The sequence below is a fragment of the Xiphophorus couchianus genome, chromosome 21, assembly GCF_001444195.1.
Source record: "Xiphophorus couchianus chromosome 21, X_couchianus-1.0, whole genome shotgun sequence".
NCBI classification, from domain to species: Eukaryota; Metazoa; Chordata; class Actinopteri; order Cyprinodontiformes; family Poeciliidae; genus Xiphophorus; species Xiphophorus couchianus.
This window is the reverse complement of record NC_040248.1, coordinates 11,204,515-11,218,217: the sequence shown is the minus strand read 5'-3', so window position 1 is coordinate 11,218,217 and position 13,703 is coordinate 11,204,515. Positions and strand designations below refer to the sequence as shown.

Below are 13,703 nucleotides of genomic sequence, written 5' to 3'. Positions count from 1 at the left end.
TGAAGTAAAAAATAAGAGTTTTTCAAAAGAAATGTACACTTTACACAGCTAGTACCTGGAAAAGCCATCCATTGCCAACATCAGATATTTAATGTTTTCACTATGAAGCATCTAGAATGTTTTAATTTCATAACTGTTTTCTCTTAAAGCTCAATCTTCTTCCTCCGGCTTGTCGTAGGAGGAAATATGGGTGGTACAGTCCCTATATCTCAGCGTTTGATCGGTGACGCTAACTGGAGTGTCATAGCAAAGCTAATCTGTCGGGTGATCACAGGCTGAAAAACAAAGACAGATAGGGGCTTTCTGTTAACTCTTATTTCATCACAACCTTTGTTAGTCAATTAGCCACAGGAACAAAAAAAAAGACAGGGCTTTACTCACTGAAGAAAGAGAAACTTAAAAATATTTAACTCTTTTTGTACTGGTTTTATTACACTTGGTTGGATTAAGGAGATCATCGGAGAACGAGTCAAGTGATAGACCAGCAGAGAGCAACACAAAACAAATGTGGCAGGCAAAATATGTGGATGCTGTTGCGGTTTTTAAAAAATAAAGTCACAAAAAAAGCACGAAAGATGTAGGAAGCCATTTTAAAACAAGTGTTTTTCTACAGAGAGATAATTAAAGGTTCAGCACAATTTCTCTTACACAATTTTATCACTATTTTCTAAATGCATTATGTCTAACGATAAAAAAAAGAAAATGTTTGACTACTGAATACTATAAAAGAGAAAACAATTAAAAACATAAACTTAGTCAGCCTTTTTTGAAGTTGGAATAAGTAAGTCTAGGTGGGAAATTGGAATTTAAACAAGAAGAATTTGTAAAAATATCATATAATTTTAGTAAATTAACATTTTCAGGCACCCCAACCAGAATCCAAACATGAATCTGACAGAAATCCACAAAGCAAGTTAAGGATAATACTCATTCATAATACCAGTGCATACATGCAGAAAGCTAACCAAATACAAAGAGCTACGTCACTGCTTTCATATTCCAAATAATAGACATATACTATAAAAGGCAAGACTGTGTGTAACTAACTAAGCACCAGATATTTCAAACTAACTTCAAACACTGAAGCCCAGTTATAAAATAACCACCAGGAAACCAACGCATCTGTTTACTTGAAACGAGTGAGCATTTACATACAACACAGCAAAACAAAAGACTAAATAGCTACTGATCTGCATTTAATACTTCCTGTTACGGTCATCAGGTTCAGCATTTTCGATATGTCAAACCTCCCTGGTATATTTATTATGTAGAGTTAAATCAGCTGACTGGACCACTTTATGTCGTTTTGAACAATAACATCAAATGCTGACTCCGAAATAAAGAAAGCCTATCCATCTCACTTCTACATTGGAAAAGTATTTAAATGCAATCAAATAACTAATGTATACAGGTTATAAATGCCAAATTAAAGCTGATTGCACTGTCTGCACTAAAGCTGTGCTCCAGGTGACCTACTTCACCTTTGTATACAAAGTGCTTTAAAAATGTCATGTGATCTGATCACTGGTCTGGTTTCTTTTTCTCCACTTTCCCTGAGAATTTCAGTGAAACTACAAATCTCCACAGCTGCAGAGTCCAAAACAGCTTGTGATATCAACAATGTTCTCATGTGAGAAGAAGACTGAATTCAGGGCGGACCTGCATGAACATGCGGCTATGGGAGCTGAAATGTGTCCTGCATACATCCGTAAGCAGGAACAAGAATGTCAGTTTCTGCTTTTGCATGTATTTTCCCTTGCAGTCCTCCGTGTACTTCACGTTTGATTCGTCTGGCCCCCAGAGCTGCACTTAGCTGGTGTTCGCCCGCAGCACTTTGAACACAAACTAAACACTGTTTTGTTTGGAGTGTGCTGCGAGCGTAACAGTCTGCTCATTGTGCTCTGCAATTCCATGTAAGCTCGTTTACATACGTCTCTGCTCCTTATCTCGGCTTAGTCCAACAGCCTGAGGTCAAAACGCTCAGGTTTCTGAGGTCAGGACCTCGTGTCAAAATTCCTGATAGAGTAAGCAGCCCAGGGCTTCAGTGTCTGTCATTTTCTGACTCCTATAATCCCAGAGATAGTAGGGAAAAAAAGGAACAAAAGGTTCATGTATATGAACTCAAATTGACCTTACAGGCGTTTGGTGAGATTTTAACAGTTTTATTTCAGAAGAAAAAGCAGACTGGAGGAGTTTAAACTAAATAGAAGAATAAAAACGTGGACCTTCGCTTGGTTTTTTATCTCCCGTTTCAGTCCGCCGGCTTTCAAATGACATCAGAGCCATACAGCTTTCTTGTATCGATCGAAGACAGGTGTAAAACCTGCTTTTATTGTGTTATTACACTTTAAACATGGAGGCTAAGCAAATGAGCCCCAGCAGTAACCTCATAAACCAACATATCACAAACAAAGCAAAACACAGACGCATGCAAAATCCTCCCTCTGACATAAAAGCAACAGACTCAATGCCGTTTCATAAACTAAACATTTCCTTCCGAGTTGACCTGGCGCAGAGCTTTGCTGTGTGGGACAGCACATTCCAGCAACCGAGTGCTAAGCCATAAACACGGGCAGACTTGGAGAGAGGGGAGCGACTTCGTCTGTGTGTTTGTGCTTCAGCAGCTACATGCACAAGAAGTCCTCCATGGGGTCTACCTGGTGGAGGAGTGGTTCAAGAGCGCCGCGATCAGTGTGACACTTCAGCTGCTGTGAATTTTAAGAGCAGGTTGCTGGATTTTGAAGGGGGGATTGACCCTCGATATCTCAGCAAACCAAGTGACAATGAGCGTGGCTGCACGCTCGTAAGGCAACTTATGATTTTTTTTTTTTTTTTTTTACTGGCAGGGAAAGAGCCATAAAATAATTTAGGCCTCTTTATATTTTACAGAGTGCTCTAACTGCTCTTTGTGTACCCAGGCTTTTAGCGTTGCTGTATGAAACAAGCAGAGTAACGAGGCGGTGCTTCAGATTCTCTCCGGCCCTCTAACACTGTGCAGGAATTTCAATCATTTAAATACCATCCTCTGACTAATTGCCTCTCAGGGTCAACTAATTGCCCCCCTTTTTTAACCTTCTGAGGAAGGCAACCAAAGCCGCGGTTCTCAGTGTTGGTGAAAGCTACAACAATAGGACTTATGATCAATAAATATAATTAAGGACACATCGTCTTTCTTCTTTGGATTCAGTGGTTCAAATGTATGCGTTTGCAGATACTGGATAAATATGGGTAATATTTACATTTGTGTTATATTATTTTATAGAAAAATAAATAAATAAAACTTAAATATGCAGTTGCTGTTTTGGCAAATAAACAATCTTGCTGCATTGCAATAGAGTTTCTTGTTGATTTTACCAAAACATCTCCATGCCCTTAAAAAACAATTCACAATACATATACGCTTTACTAGTAGCATTTCACAACCCTCTAATGGCTGAGGTTATGCCTACTGTTTGTGCACTTTTCGACTGCATTTTGTCCTTCCACTAAACGTTTCATTAACTTGCACTCTAAATAGCAAGCCTATTTACTTAAGATCTTTTTGGCTTACCCTTGTTGTGGAGGATGAGTCAGCAGTGTGCTCCATTATGGTATAAAGCACATTTCACTTTTGTTTTAAAAATATTTTCTTATTAGTGTTGTATTTAATTTTTGTTGAAGAGTGAATTTTGAATTTTCATTAGTAACAAACACTTGAAATGTATCACTGTGTGTGCATTTAATCTGTAAAGCTTTGATTTTATGAACTGAATTACTGAAATAAATCAAATTTTCAACTGTATCTTAATTTAATGCATATTTTTGTCCATTAATTATGTGGCTACAAGCAATTTTATGATAATGTGTCTCACTGGAGCTGCTTGTGTAAAGTTGTTGCTTTTACCCAAGAAATGTGAAAGATTTTCTAAGTCACATGTTAATGTTTCAGTTATTTAACAAAATTATATTTTAGCAGTTTTCCCTTATTAAGAATCATAAATATAAAAGTCACATGCACCTTTTAATACATTGTGATAAATGCAAAATATTTTAGGGCCAATGACTGAAGGGATGTAAAAAAAAATGAAGGGTTAAAAAAATCAAACCAATAGTTGTTTTTTTTAAAGCTACAAAATATTTTAAGATGTGCATTACACATTAGTCAGCCTGAGTAGTTATTGTGTGTCTGAAAGTGTGTCAATGTGTAAAACCCCTTTTTCATGGTTGATTGCACTCGACGTTGCAGCACAAAAGCATCGCTGTCACGTGACATCACCCCCCCCCCTCCTCACAGAAAGAGATGAACGTGATGTGAATCATGAAAAGTGTCTCAGTGTAGACAGGATGTTGTCCATTTACCACAAAATAAACATTCTGAAAAGCCCTTCAGCGCAACTCCAGGTCACTTCTGCAAAGCAGGTTTAAAAAACCCTAGGTTTTGGTGCAGCAGGGGTTAAAAGTTTGCAAAAGATTGTGAAACGCCCGGCTCAGAGTCTGAGCAGCTCCTCTAGCATTCTTACCACATCCTGAAACGACGTCAATCTGATGGCAGTTTGAATCAACAAAGTAACTCCCAGAAGAAGAAACCGCTGCCTCGTGTTCCCTTATCAAATCTGTGCAGAGACAAATCTACACTGCATGAAACAAACACACCCATCTCTTACCCTCATGCACAAGCTTATCGTCTCCTTAAGCATCTCAAATTTGAAGGGGGTTATCTGCAATCAGATGACAAAACAATCTTGACGGCCTGTCTGACAGTGACGTAACAGACTGAGTAGATCACAGCGTACAGCCTGAGCTGCTTTCCTCCCATTATCACCCAAAACAACGTGACAACACAGAACAAATCAATGCCATTTGTTTACCAGTGTTTTCACCAGAATTGTTGGTATGTGGATGTGAATGAATGCAGCTATTGAAACTGGGAAGCAAAATGTGTTTTCGTCAAGTTGTTGGGTTTATATTTTACAATTTTGTCTTGCAAAAGTACTCATATGGCTTAAACTTTTAACGTTTTGTCATGAATTTATTCACATTTTACACGAGAGTAACAATAAGTGGCAAACAGCTGTGAATACCGCAGTGGCCTCCCAGTAGTCCTGGAAGATAGAGACCACACCAATGACAAACTAAAAATCCACAAATACCTGAGACTACCTCTATAGCTGCTTATAAACTGTCTATTTTAATAGTTCAAATACCAAATATAACTTAACATATATTAATTCGCCCAGTGGAAACCATTTTAGCTCTACTGCAGAAGTTAGCATCTACAGTTTCCTTATCTCTGCTCTTATGGCTACAGCCAATCAGCACCAAGGGAAATGAACAGCACTCCTGGATTGGCTGCTTTGCAAACAGCAGCCAATAGTATGTAAAATAGCAGCAAGGTATTGCAGCTTCAACAAACTGTATTTTCTTTCAACTATTTTAGAGAAAAAATCTGCAAAGACATTTAGCACAAATAACTTGGAACTAAATTCCACAGAAAAATACACAAATTGAATTTTTCTTTCTTCAGCTTTGTAAAAAAGTCGGATATGGGTCGCAAATGGGAGAAAAAAATTTTTTATTTGGGTCGCTTGCTCTGTGAGCTTTGCTATACTTGTATTTGTAAAAGAAAAAAAAAATGTATACTTTGTTTTAACACAAAATTATTTGTTACTTTGAGTTGGTAGGCAACATAAAATCCAAATAATACACTCAAGTTTTTTGGTTACATTTTGACAAAACTGCAAAAAGTTCAACGGTTCTGAATACTTTTTCCAAGTAACTGTCAGTAAAAATATGTGCAGCAATGCCAAGCAGAGCAGAGGCATCAGTGCTTCATAGTTTATATGGAGAACCACATGACCTGCTCCTTCATCCTTCTCCCTGCATGTTGCTTCTAGACTTTCCAATTTGCACCAATTTAATTAGTCGCTGGCTCGTGTTTACCTATCGTTTTTCTTCAAAGAAAGAATATTTTAGGGGAACCAGCTTCCCTAAATGCATTCCAGCAAAAACCTCACTTAATCTTCCAACAATTCAGGACTAACACGCGTCACATGCATACAAAGACAACAGAACAAGAAAAATCCATTCATTAGCGAAGGTTTTATTTTCCCCTTTGACCAAATCATAAGCATTCCACAGTCACTAAGGGAGATATCCTTCTGAGACAAAGTTGTGTCTTCAACCCAACTCTTTTGTCCACTGTTTACAAGAGGAAATGTCTTCATCTGCGAGGGAAGAGGCAGCGGGAGGGGGTAGAGGAGGAAGAAAGAGAGGGAGCTTGTGAGTGAGCGGAACAAGATAGCCGGAGAAAGAAAAGAGACTGAGACTCCGGCCATCTGTGAATGTGGAAGCGAGCCAAACCACTGCCCACAGAGCACAGGCAAATGCCTAACTGCCTCTTTCTGCCATGGCAGTCCTGCCCTGCTTCCACAAACAACAGGCTTGTTGAACCACACACAAAAACACAGAAGCCACCAAGGACAAACGCACCCTTATGGTCATAAATAAGGCCTAAACATAATATTTGTGGAAGTGTAATTGCTCTGCAGCAACGGCTGAAAGACACCGCAGCATGCATACATGCAGGTTCATCCATTTTTATCAATGTTTGCAACAGGAGAGGTGAAGCATTTCAGCTGCAGGTCTTAATGTTTCTAATTTATTATTCCTTTTTTTACTTTTTATGGGGAAAAAAAAGGGTAAAATGCCAGAACTGTAACAAAAACAGCCTAGAAAGGAAAAAAAACTTCCAATGTAGCTCATACTGGAAGGATAGTGTTACAACTTGTGTTTTTTAGCAGATGAGCAGCACAGAAATCGAACAACAATGTCAACTCAGAGGCGTCGCGACCTTTCCAGGGAACTCTCCCTAGTTTTGGTCCGAGATCCAAGTTCCAAGAATCTCTGTGAAAAAAGCGATTTAAGGTCTTTTAACTGCTGGAGGCAGAGCATTGAGACAGAGCAAAGGGAGAATTTTACTGTACTGACTGAAACCATTTCACCAGAAACCCTTTTGAGATCTACTAAATGTCTGACGTTAACATAAATGCATGCAAAACAGCTTAAGAACAGTAACTGACCTCTTCACTTGCATGTTGTTTAAATTCTCCTAAAGAGATAAAAACCTTTTAGCTTTTAGTAGTCTCTGAAGGTTATTCAACATATAGTTAAAATAAAGTTCTCCAAGTTCAGAAAAAAATCTGGGTACACCAAGGAAAAGCAAACCCAACAACCAGAAATCCTGCAAAGTGTCTGAAGGAGTTAAATGTTCTTAAATAAGAGAGAAGCTTACTCAATACAGGTTTGTGCAAACAAAGCATGCCAGTGTGGTTGTCTCGTTTGGTTCAGTTACAGTTTAGATTATGAAGCACAACAGTGAAAATCTACACACCAGAATCAGATGTTAAAGTTAAAAAGGAGTGTTGCACTGAATCTAATCTGAAGATTCTGGGAAATAAATCAAATCTATTAAATTTGTCACAATGTTGTTCCATGTGACGTCCCAAATGGAAACCATTTTCAATTCGTGGAAACTCAATTTCTTATTCCTGGATGCATCTTCACCACCATCTCCAGAAACAAATTCTTGACCAGATGAGATGGGTTTGTGGGAAGAGTAAAACGTGCACCGAGAGTGAGAGAGTTTTCAGTGTCATAGATGTTAAATTAATAGACTTTCTTTGAAATGGAAAGCAGCTATGACTCAATTACTGGTTTTGAGGAAGAAATGGTAAATAACGTCAGACATTTTAACGCCGCCAACCTTTCTGCACTGCAGCTTGAAGCCATAAGAATTGCTTAGATCTTATGAAAGCTGATAATCCTTTGAAACACGTAAAAAAATTTTTAAATCAAAGTAGACTGTAGAGCTGAAAGACCTATGGAGGCATACAGAACAGTCCATCACCGTGCAGATAAATATTTAGCATAGTTAAAAAGTATCCTGTACTGTATCCCCAAAGTTTAAGTTCACAGGCCGTTTAGTCATTCTTTACTAAACTTAGTTCTAGTGTATTGTTGCTTGGTTTCTTTTTCTTTCTATTTTTGTCAGATATTATGATGTTTTAAGGCCTTTGTGACATTATTACTATTAGTCAGATAGGTATGGAGTTTTTCCTCATATCATCACCCTCCTAAAGTTATGGCCCAACTCATTATTTGTTTTTGCAAAGAAATGAAATAAATCACTTTTAACAAAAATGACTTAGGCCATTATTTTATGAAGATGATGATATGATGTACTATGGCTTGTTTTTGCAGAATTGTTCACATATCTCACCAACAGTTTTTACACTTAGCAACCAAATTGTTCCTTAACTAAACTGCTTAAAAATTCCTTCTACTTTTGGATTGTGTGGAAGGACAGCTGGTTGCAGCAGCATGAACATAAATTATGTCACCATAGTTATGAATATTGAAAAATGTAGATTGACTATATTTAAGATAAGCCCTATTTCGATAAAAGCCTAAAAGCTTTTTCATATAAGGTTATCGTCCAGGTAAAAGTCAAATTATGTGTATAGATACGCTGTCGATGGAGTTTTTTCCTTGAACAGAGACATCAGCATTTTCTGAAATATGAAAGTATGGTGTCATCTGCATAAAGGTGCATGTCACCTACTGACATGGTATTCCAACAGTTTTTATTGCATAATTGAAACTAAAATATGATGGCTGAACTGTTCTAAAAGTGCTGTAAAACCAACTTTTAAGACATTTCACAACATCAACCGGTGGATGTCATTAGAGACATGAATACACGCTTCTTTTCTCAACACCATACATTGGATCTAGACAGATCTGCCTGTGAGCATGAATAAAAAGGTTATCAGTAGGATCTGCTACACATAACTTAAGCAGACATCCATCTAAAACGGTCACACTTACACAGTAGAGGTTTGACCAAAAACTAGTAGTCAAAAATGACAGACAAAACTCGCAATGCAATTATAAGACGGCAAGAAAACCAACAAAATCAAGAAAAATCAAAAAATCCTCAGCAATGAGTATTTTAAAAAAAGGTAAAAGCATATAAATACCTGACGACTTGGCTCTAAAACATCTTTCCTGAGTACACAGGGACTACCTAGCACCCATTATCCTTCTGCACAAAGAACTAATGGGTGTCACGTCAAAGACAAACACTTCAAATGACTCAGTACAAGCTAATGCAAGGAAGACATCATAAAAGGCAGAAATGTGACCTTACAACTTGAAGACTGTTGTTTCTGCCTACACTTTTTATCTTTACCCACACAGCAGGTGAAATAAATAGAGGCACGCAAACCAGAGGGATATTTTCAAAGCACTACAAGAAAAAAGGAAGTTCATGTCTTACTTGAAAATTTATGCTATGTCAACGTGTCAGTGTATGATAACATAAATAACAGAGTGGCACGTTCCTTCTGATAAATCCCAGGAGGAAACTCAAGCGTCGTGTTAGCGCTCGCTGAAAGAGGGGCCTTTTATCTGAGGTCAACATGCACAAATACAAAGTTGGGAGTCAGCTTCTTGTCTGTTGTAAAAGGTCCAACTGATAAGACCATGGCGAGGACTTCTGTGCAACTGAATGCTCATTTTATGGTGTGTGTGTGTGTCGGGGTGGACTAGTACCAGTACTACAATACAAAGGCTCTAAAAAGTCAAAAATGTTAATTATTCATCATACAATTCCTTTTTAAATGAACTGCTAAATGCTTGAAACTGTTAAACTATAGTTTGAGATTTGGGATCTTCAGTTTCCACAGCTTTAAAGCTTAAATGTTTACATTTTAACTACATTTAACACACATTTAATGTACGGATTAGTGGTAAGAAGTGAACTTACCATTGACAAGTTGTAGCCTATACAACTTTGTCAATTTAATGTTCTAGTAGGAACAGAAATGCAAACTTTGGTGTGCAACAACGTTAATACTCAGCAACCACCTGCAATATTTTTGCAGATTATGCATTCTGTGGAAAGATGTTTATTAGGGGCCTGTGGGAGCGCAAACATGACCGTATAGTTGTCAGATATTTAGATTAACTGTGACACATGTTATGGATCCTGTGCCCCAAAACGTTACCTGGAGGCTTTAATATAAACATTCAAGCATATCAGTAGTATTTGATAGAATTGCTTTTTTGCAACAGTATTTTCTTTTTAAATAAGATTCCTGCATACTTTTGGACATATACATGGCCTCTCCTCTATAGGCAGACTAACTAGAGCTTATTAGATTCCACCGACAGACTCTGTTTTTAGGCATTAACCAAACATTTGAATTGGATTTGGGTAAGGGTACTTCCAAAAGCTTAATATTTGTGATATCTGATCTGCCCACTGATGTGTTTGGGATGGACACACCCAGTCCTGTCCACTTTTCAAGCACCTAGGCTAGCTGTTGTGACACCAACTCTCTGGCAGTGAAAAAGACCTTCAGCATGATGCTGCCACCACCATGCTTGACAGGTAGAATGTGTCTGAAAGCTTCCCATCTGAATACTGGAAAATTGGATTCAACTAAATGTCCTCATAAGGATAGAGATACTAGTTAGTTTGCGTATGTGTGCGGAAACCTCCAACAACCACCTGCACGATTCCTGCAAATTATTAATGCACTTGTGAAATTTCTCATTGCAGACTAGTGCATGCCCTACTGTTAAAGTAAAATTGAAAATATATATACATTTTTTTTGGTGTTTTTTTTTTTTTTTACCTGTGACAGCTGTCTTGGATCTGGAGCCCCGAAAAGGGAAGAGCTGGAGCTGAAACTAATGGCTCCCCTCCGGCTGAGGACATGCTTGGGAACCGGCCTGTCTAGAGGCAAAACCGGCAACTGATAACATACTTCCATTGAACAGTCAGGGCTGGTTCCGGATCAAAAATATAAAAGAAAAAAAAATAAAACATGCAATGTAAAAAAAAAAAAAAGAGAGAGAGAGAGAGATGACTGATGAATTGGAAAAATTTCCCAAAAAAGGCGAAAGGAAATAGCTTTCAGTATGGTGAAAACGATCTGACACGAAGCTGTGAAGTGTTTCTGTTCATTATGAGCGACTCAAAACTTGTCCAGATCGCCTTCATCGATGCCGCGTCTCGTCTACCTCCGCCGTTTTACATCCCTCGGTGTCATTCCGTGAGAAACTATTCATGCCGTCGCTGCTGCGTTCGCCCCTTTCTTTCTCGTTTTGCTCAAATCCGGGCCCACGGACGACGAGACCTTCTTGCCATTTTCTGGGTCTTTATGAAATCGCTTCCTCATTTTTCAAAGCAGAGCAAAAACGTCCGCTCGTCCGGGCTCCGTGGCGTCCCCGCGGATCCGCATGTCGCAAACCCCGAAATGAAAACAAAAGGCACGACCGCTTCCAGAAAATATCATCAACATATCATTTTCTGGTGCCAACACCGGCGGGCGACGGAGAACAGAGGCAGCTCCGGGAATGGGGGGGATCCTGACGGCGGCCGCGGTCGTGAAGGACTCCTCTCTCATTCAGGACTCGGCCCGTGGTGAGATAAATTCAACATGTAGGGGCTTTCCCGTCTTTTTTCTGAAGCTGCATGATGAAGGAGCTGTTGTCTTATTCACCGCTGGTTGTAAAACACAAAGTGTCTGGCTCAGAGAGAGGGGAACCCCGACGTTCCTCTCATTCACCGCCGCTCCGCTGGGGTCCGCGGCGGCTTGAATGGCACAAACATAAACGCATAAAACAAAAAAAGGAACAAAAAATAACCTAAAGAGAGCTTAATTCTCTACAACTACCTGCCTATTGTCCTAAAAAATTACCCTGCTGTGTGGTTTTAAAGCGCACAACACCTGCCAGAGATGGTGCTGTTGAAGCGAGCACCCCAAAAAACGCCCTTGTTTACGGTGAGCCAATAGCGTGAAGGCAACGTTTGTAAAACAAACAGTGATTGGATAATGGCTTCAGGGCTGTATGCAACGACACATGTGAGTGGCTGCGGAGCCAGGGCGATCCCTAGAATTATATGAGCAGTCATTTGCAGACGGCGTGGACTTTCTCAAGGGTATTCCTCCACAACGGGGCTTGCCCTGCAGCGGTCCACATTATTGCCTGTGATTACCTTTCTCTCATGAGTCATACTACTTGGGAGCTGAAATACAGCTTAGCAAACGTTTCAAAAATGTTGCATCTCTGTTAAGCTATGGCAATTTTGCTGCATGTGTGTGGTGACTAAAAATGTCAAATTTAACCATAGAGACACATTTAGAAGGAAGAATACCATCAAAAAGTTCACTACCTTTTCAGTTAATCAAACCTCACATATTGTATACATTCATTCCACATAGAGTGAAACATTTCAAGCCTTAATATTTATACATTTTAATAATTATGGCTTACAGAAAATGAATACCTCAAATTCAGTATCTCTGAAAATATGAATATAACATAGGATACATTTTAAAAAGGATATTTTAAACTGAAATGTCAAGCTTCTTAACAGCATGTTCATTTCTATGCACTTAATACTCTCCTTTTGCAAAATTATTGCGTTAATGCAGCATGCCATGGAGGCTATCAGCCTGTGGTTCTGCTGAGGTGTGATGGAAGCCCAGGTGTTTTTAATGGTGACCTTCAGGCCATCTGCACTGTTAGATCTGGTGTTTCTGCTCTTCTTCTCCAATAACTGCTGGGTTCTCTGTGTCAGGCGGGTTTGCTGGCCAATCAAGCTCAGTAACACCATGGTCACTGAACGAGCTTTTAGTGCCTTTGGCAGTGTGTGAAGGTGCCAAGTCCTGCTGGATAGTTAAATCAACCCTTCCATAAATTTTGTCTGCAGAGGAAAGCACCTAGTTCTGTAAAATATGCAAGTAGATGGCTGCTCGACTCCACTAGATGACATGGCACCCAAATCATCACTGGCTGTGGAAACTTCACACAGGACTTCAAGCAATGTGAATTTTGTGCCTCTCCACTCTTTCTCCAGACTACATAGATTTCCCAATTAAATGCAAACTTTACTTTCATCTGGAAAGAGAACTTTGGATCACTGAGCAACAGGCCAGTTCTTTTTCTCCTCAAGCCAGATAAAAAGCTTCTGACTTCAGGATTGTAGCTCTTCATGCACTGACTCCGGCCTTAAATAGATTTTGCTTGACAACTCTCTTCAAGCTGCAGTTCTCTCTGTTGCTGGTGCGGGATTGCCTACCAAACTTTTTCCTTCCACTCAACTTTTTTCAAATATTCTCGGATACGGCATTCTGTGAACAACCAGTCTCTTTAGCAATTGCTTTTTGTGGTTTACTCCCCTTGTTGATGGTGTCAATGAGACATCGCTACAGTCTAAAGCAGTCTTCCCCAGGATATGTAATCTTCTGACCCAGACTGAGAAACTATTCGGAGGCACAGGAAACCGTTGCAGATGTTTAGAGATTATTATCTTATTAGGATGTGACACGTGTAGATGCCAATATTTAACTTTTTAGGATACTATAATGTTCTGAGACTCTAAATGTTGGGTTTTCATTAAGAGTAAGCCATAAAATATTTAACTAAATATGTAATTACTCTATATTCACTTTCTGAAATAAGAGACAAAAAAAATTAATTTTTCATGATATCCTAATTTTTTAAAATTAGGATATCAACTGGTAAACATTATAGTGTTTTCGAACACCAAAATGTTTTTAAAACACATTAGAGTCATTGTGCCTAATGTGTCTAATGTCTTTAATCATGTTTTTTTTTATTAAAACATGGTACTATTGCTCCCATGTTTT

The 13,703-nt window shown here is 38.9% G+C and overlaps 1 protein-coding gene across 8 annotated transcripts in view; it reads right to left on the bottom strand.

Moving 5' to 3' along the window:
• The window catches only part of pde7a (phosphodiesterase 7A), a 30,863-nt gene extending 19,071 nt beyond the window's left edge, over positions 1-11,792 (bottom strand). For 3 of the 8 annotated variants that reach the window (XM_028005109.1, XM_028005110.1, XM_028005111.1), the window contains exon 1: positions 10,680-11,791. In XM_028005109.1, coding sequence (XP_027860910.1) covers positions 10,680-10,817 — 138 coding nt within the window. In that variant the 5' untranslated portion in view covers positions 10,818-11,791. Of the gene's footprint in view, positions 1-9,017; positions 9,149-10,679 lie in introns of those variants that run through there. The other 5 variants (XM_028005107.1, XM_028005108.1, XM_028005113.1 and 2 more) reach the window with 3 other exon arrangements.
• Positions 11,793-13,703: the final 1,911 nt, after the last annotated feature.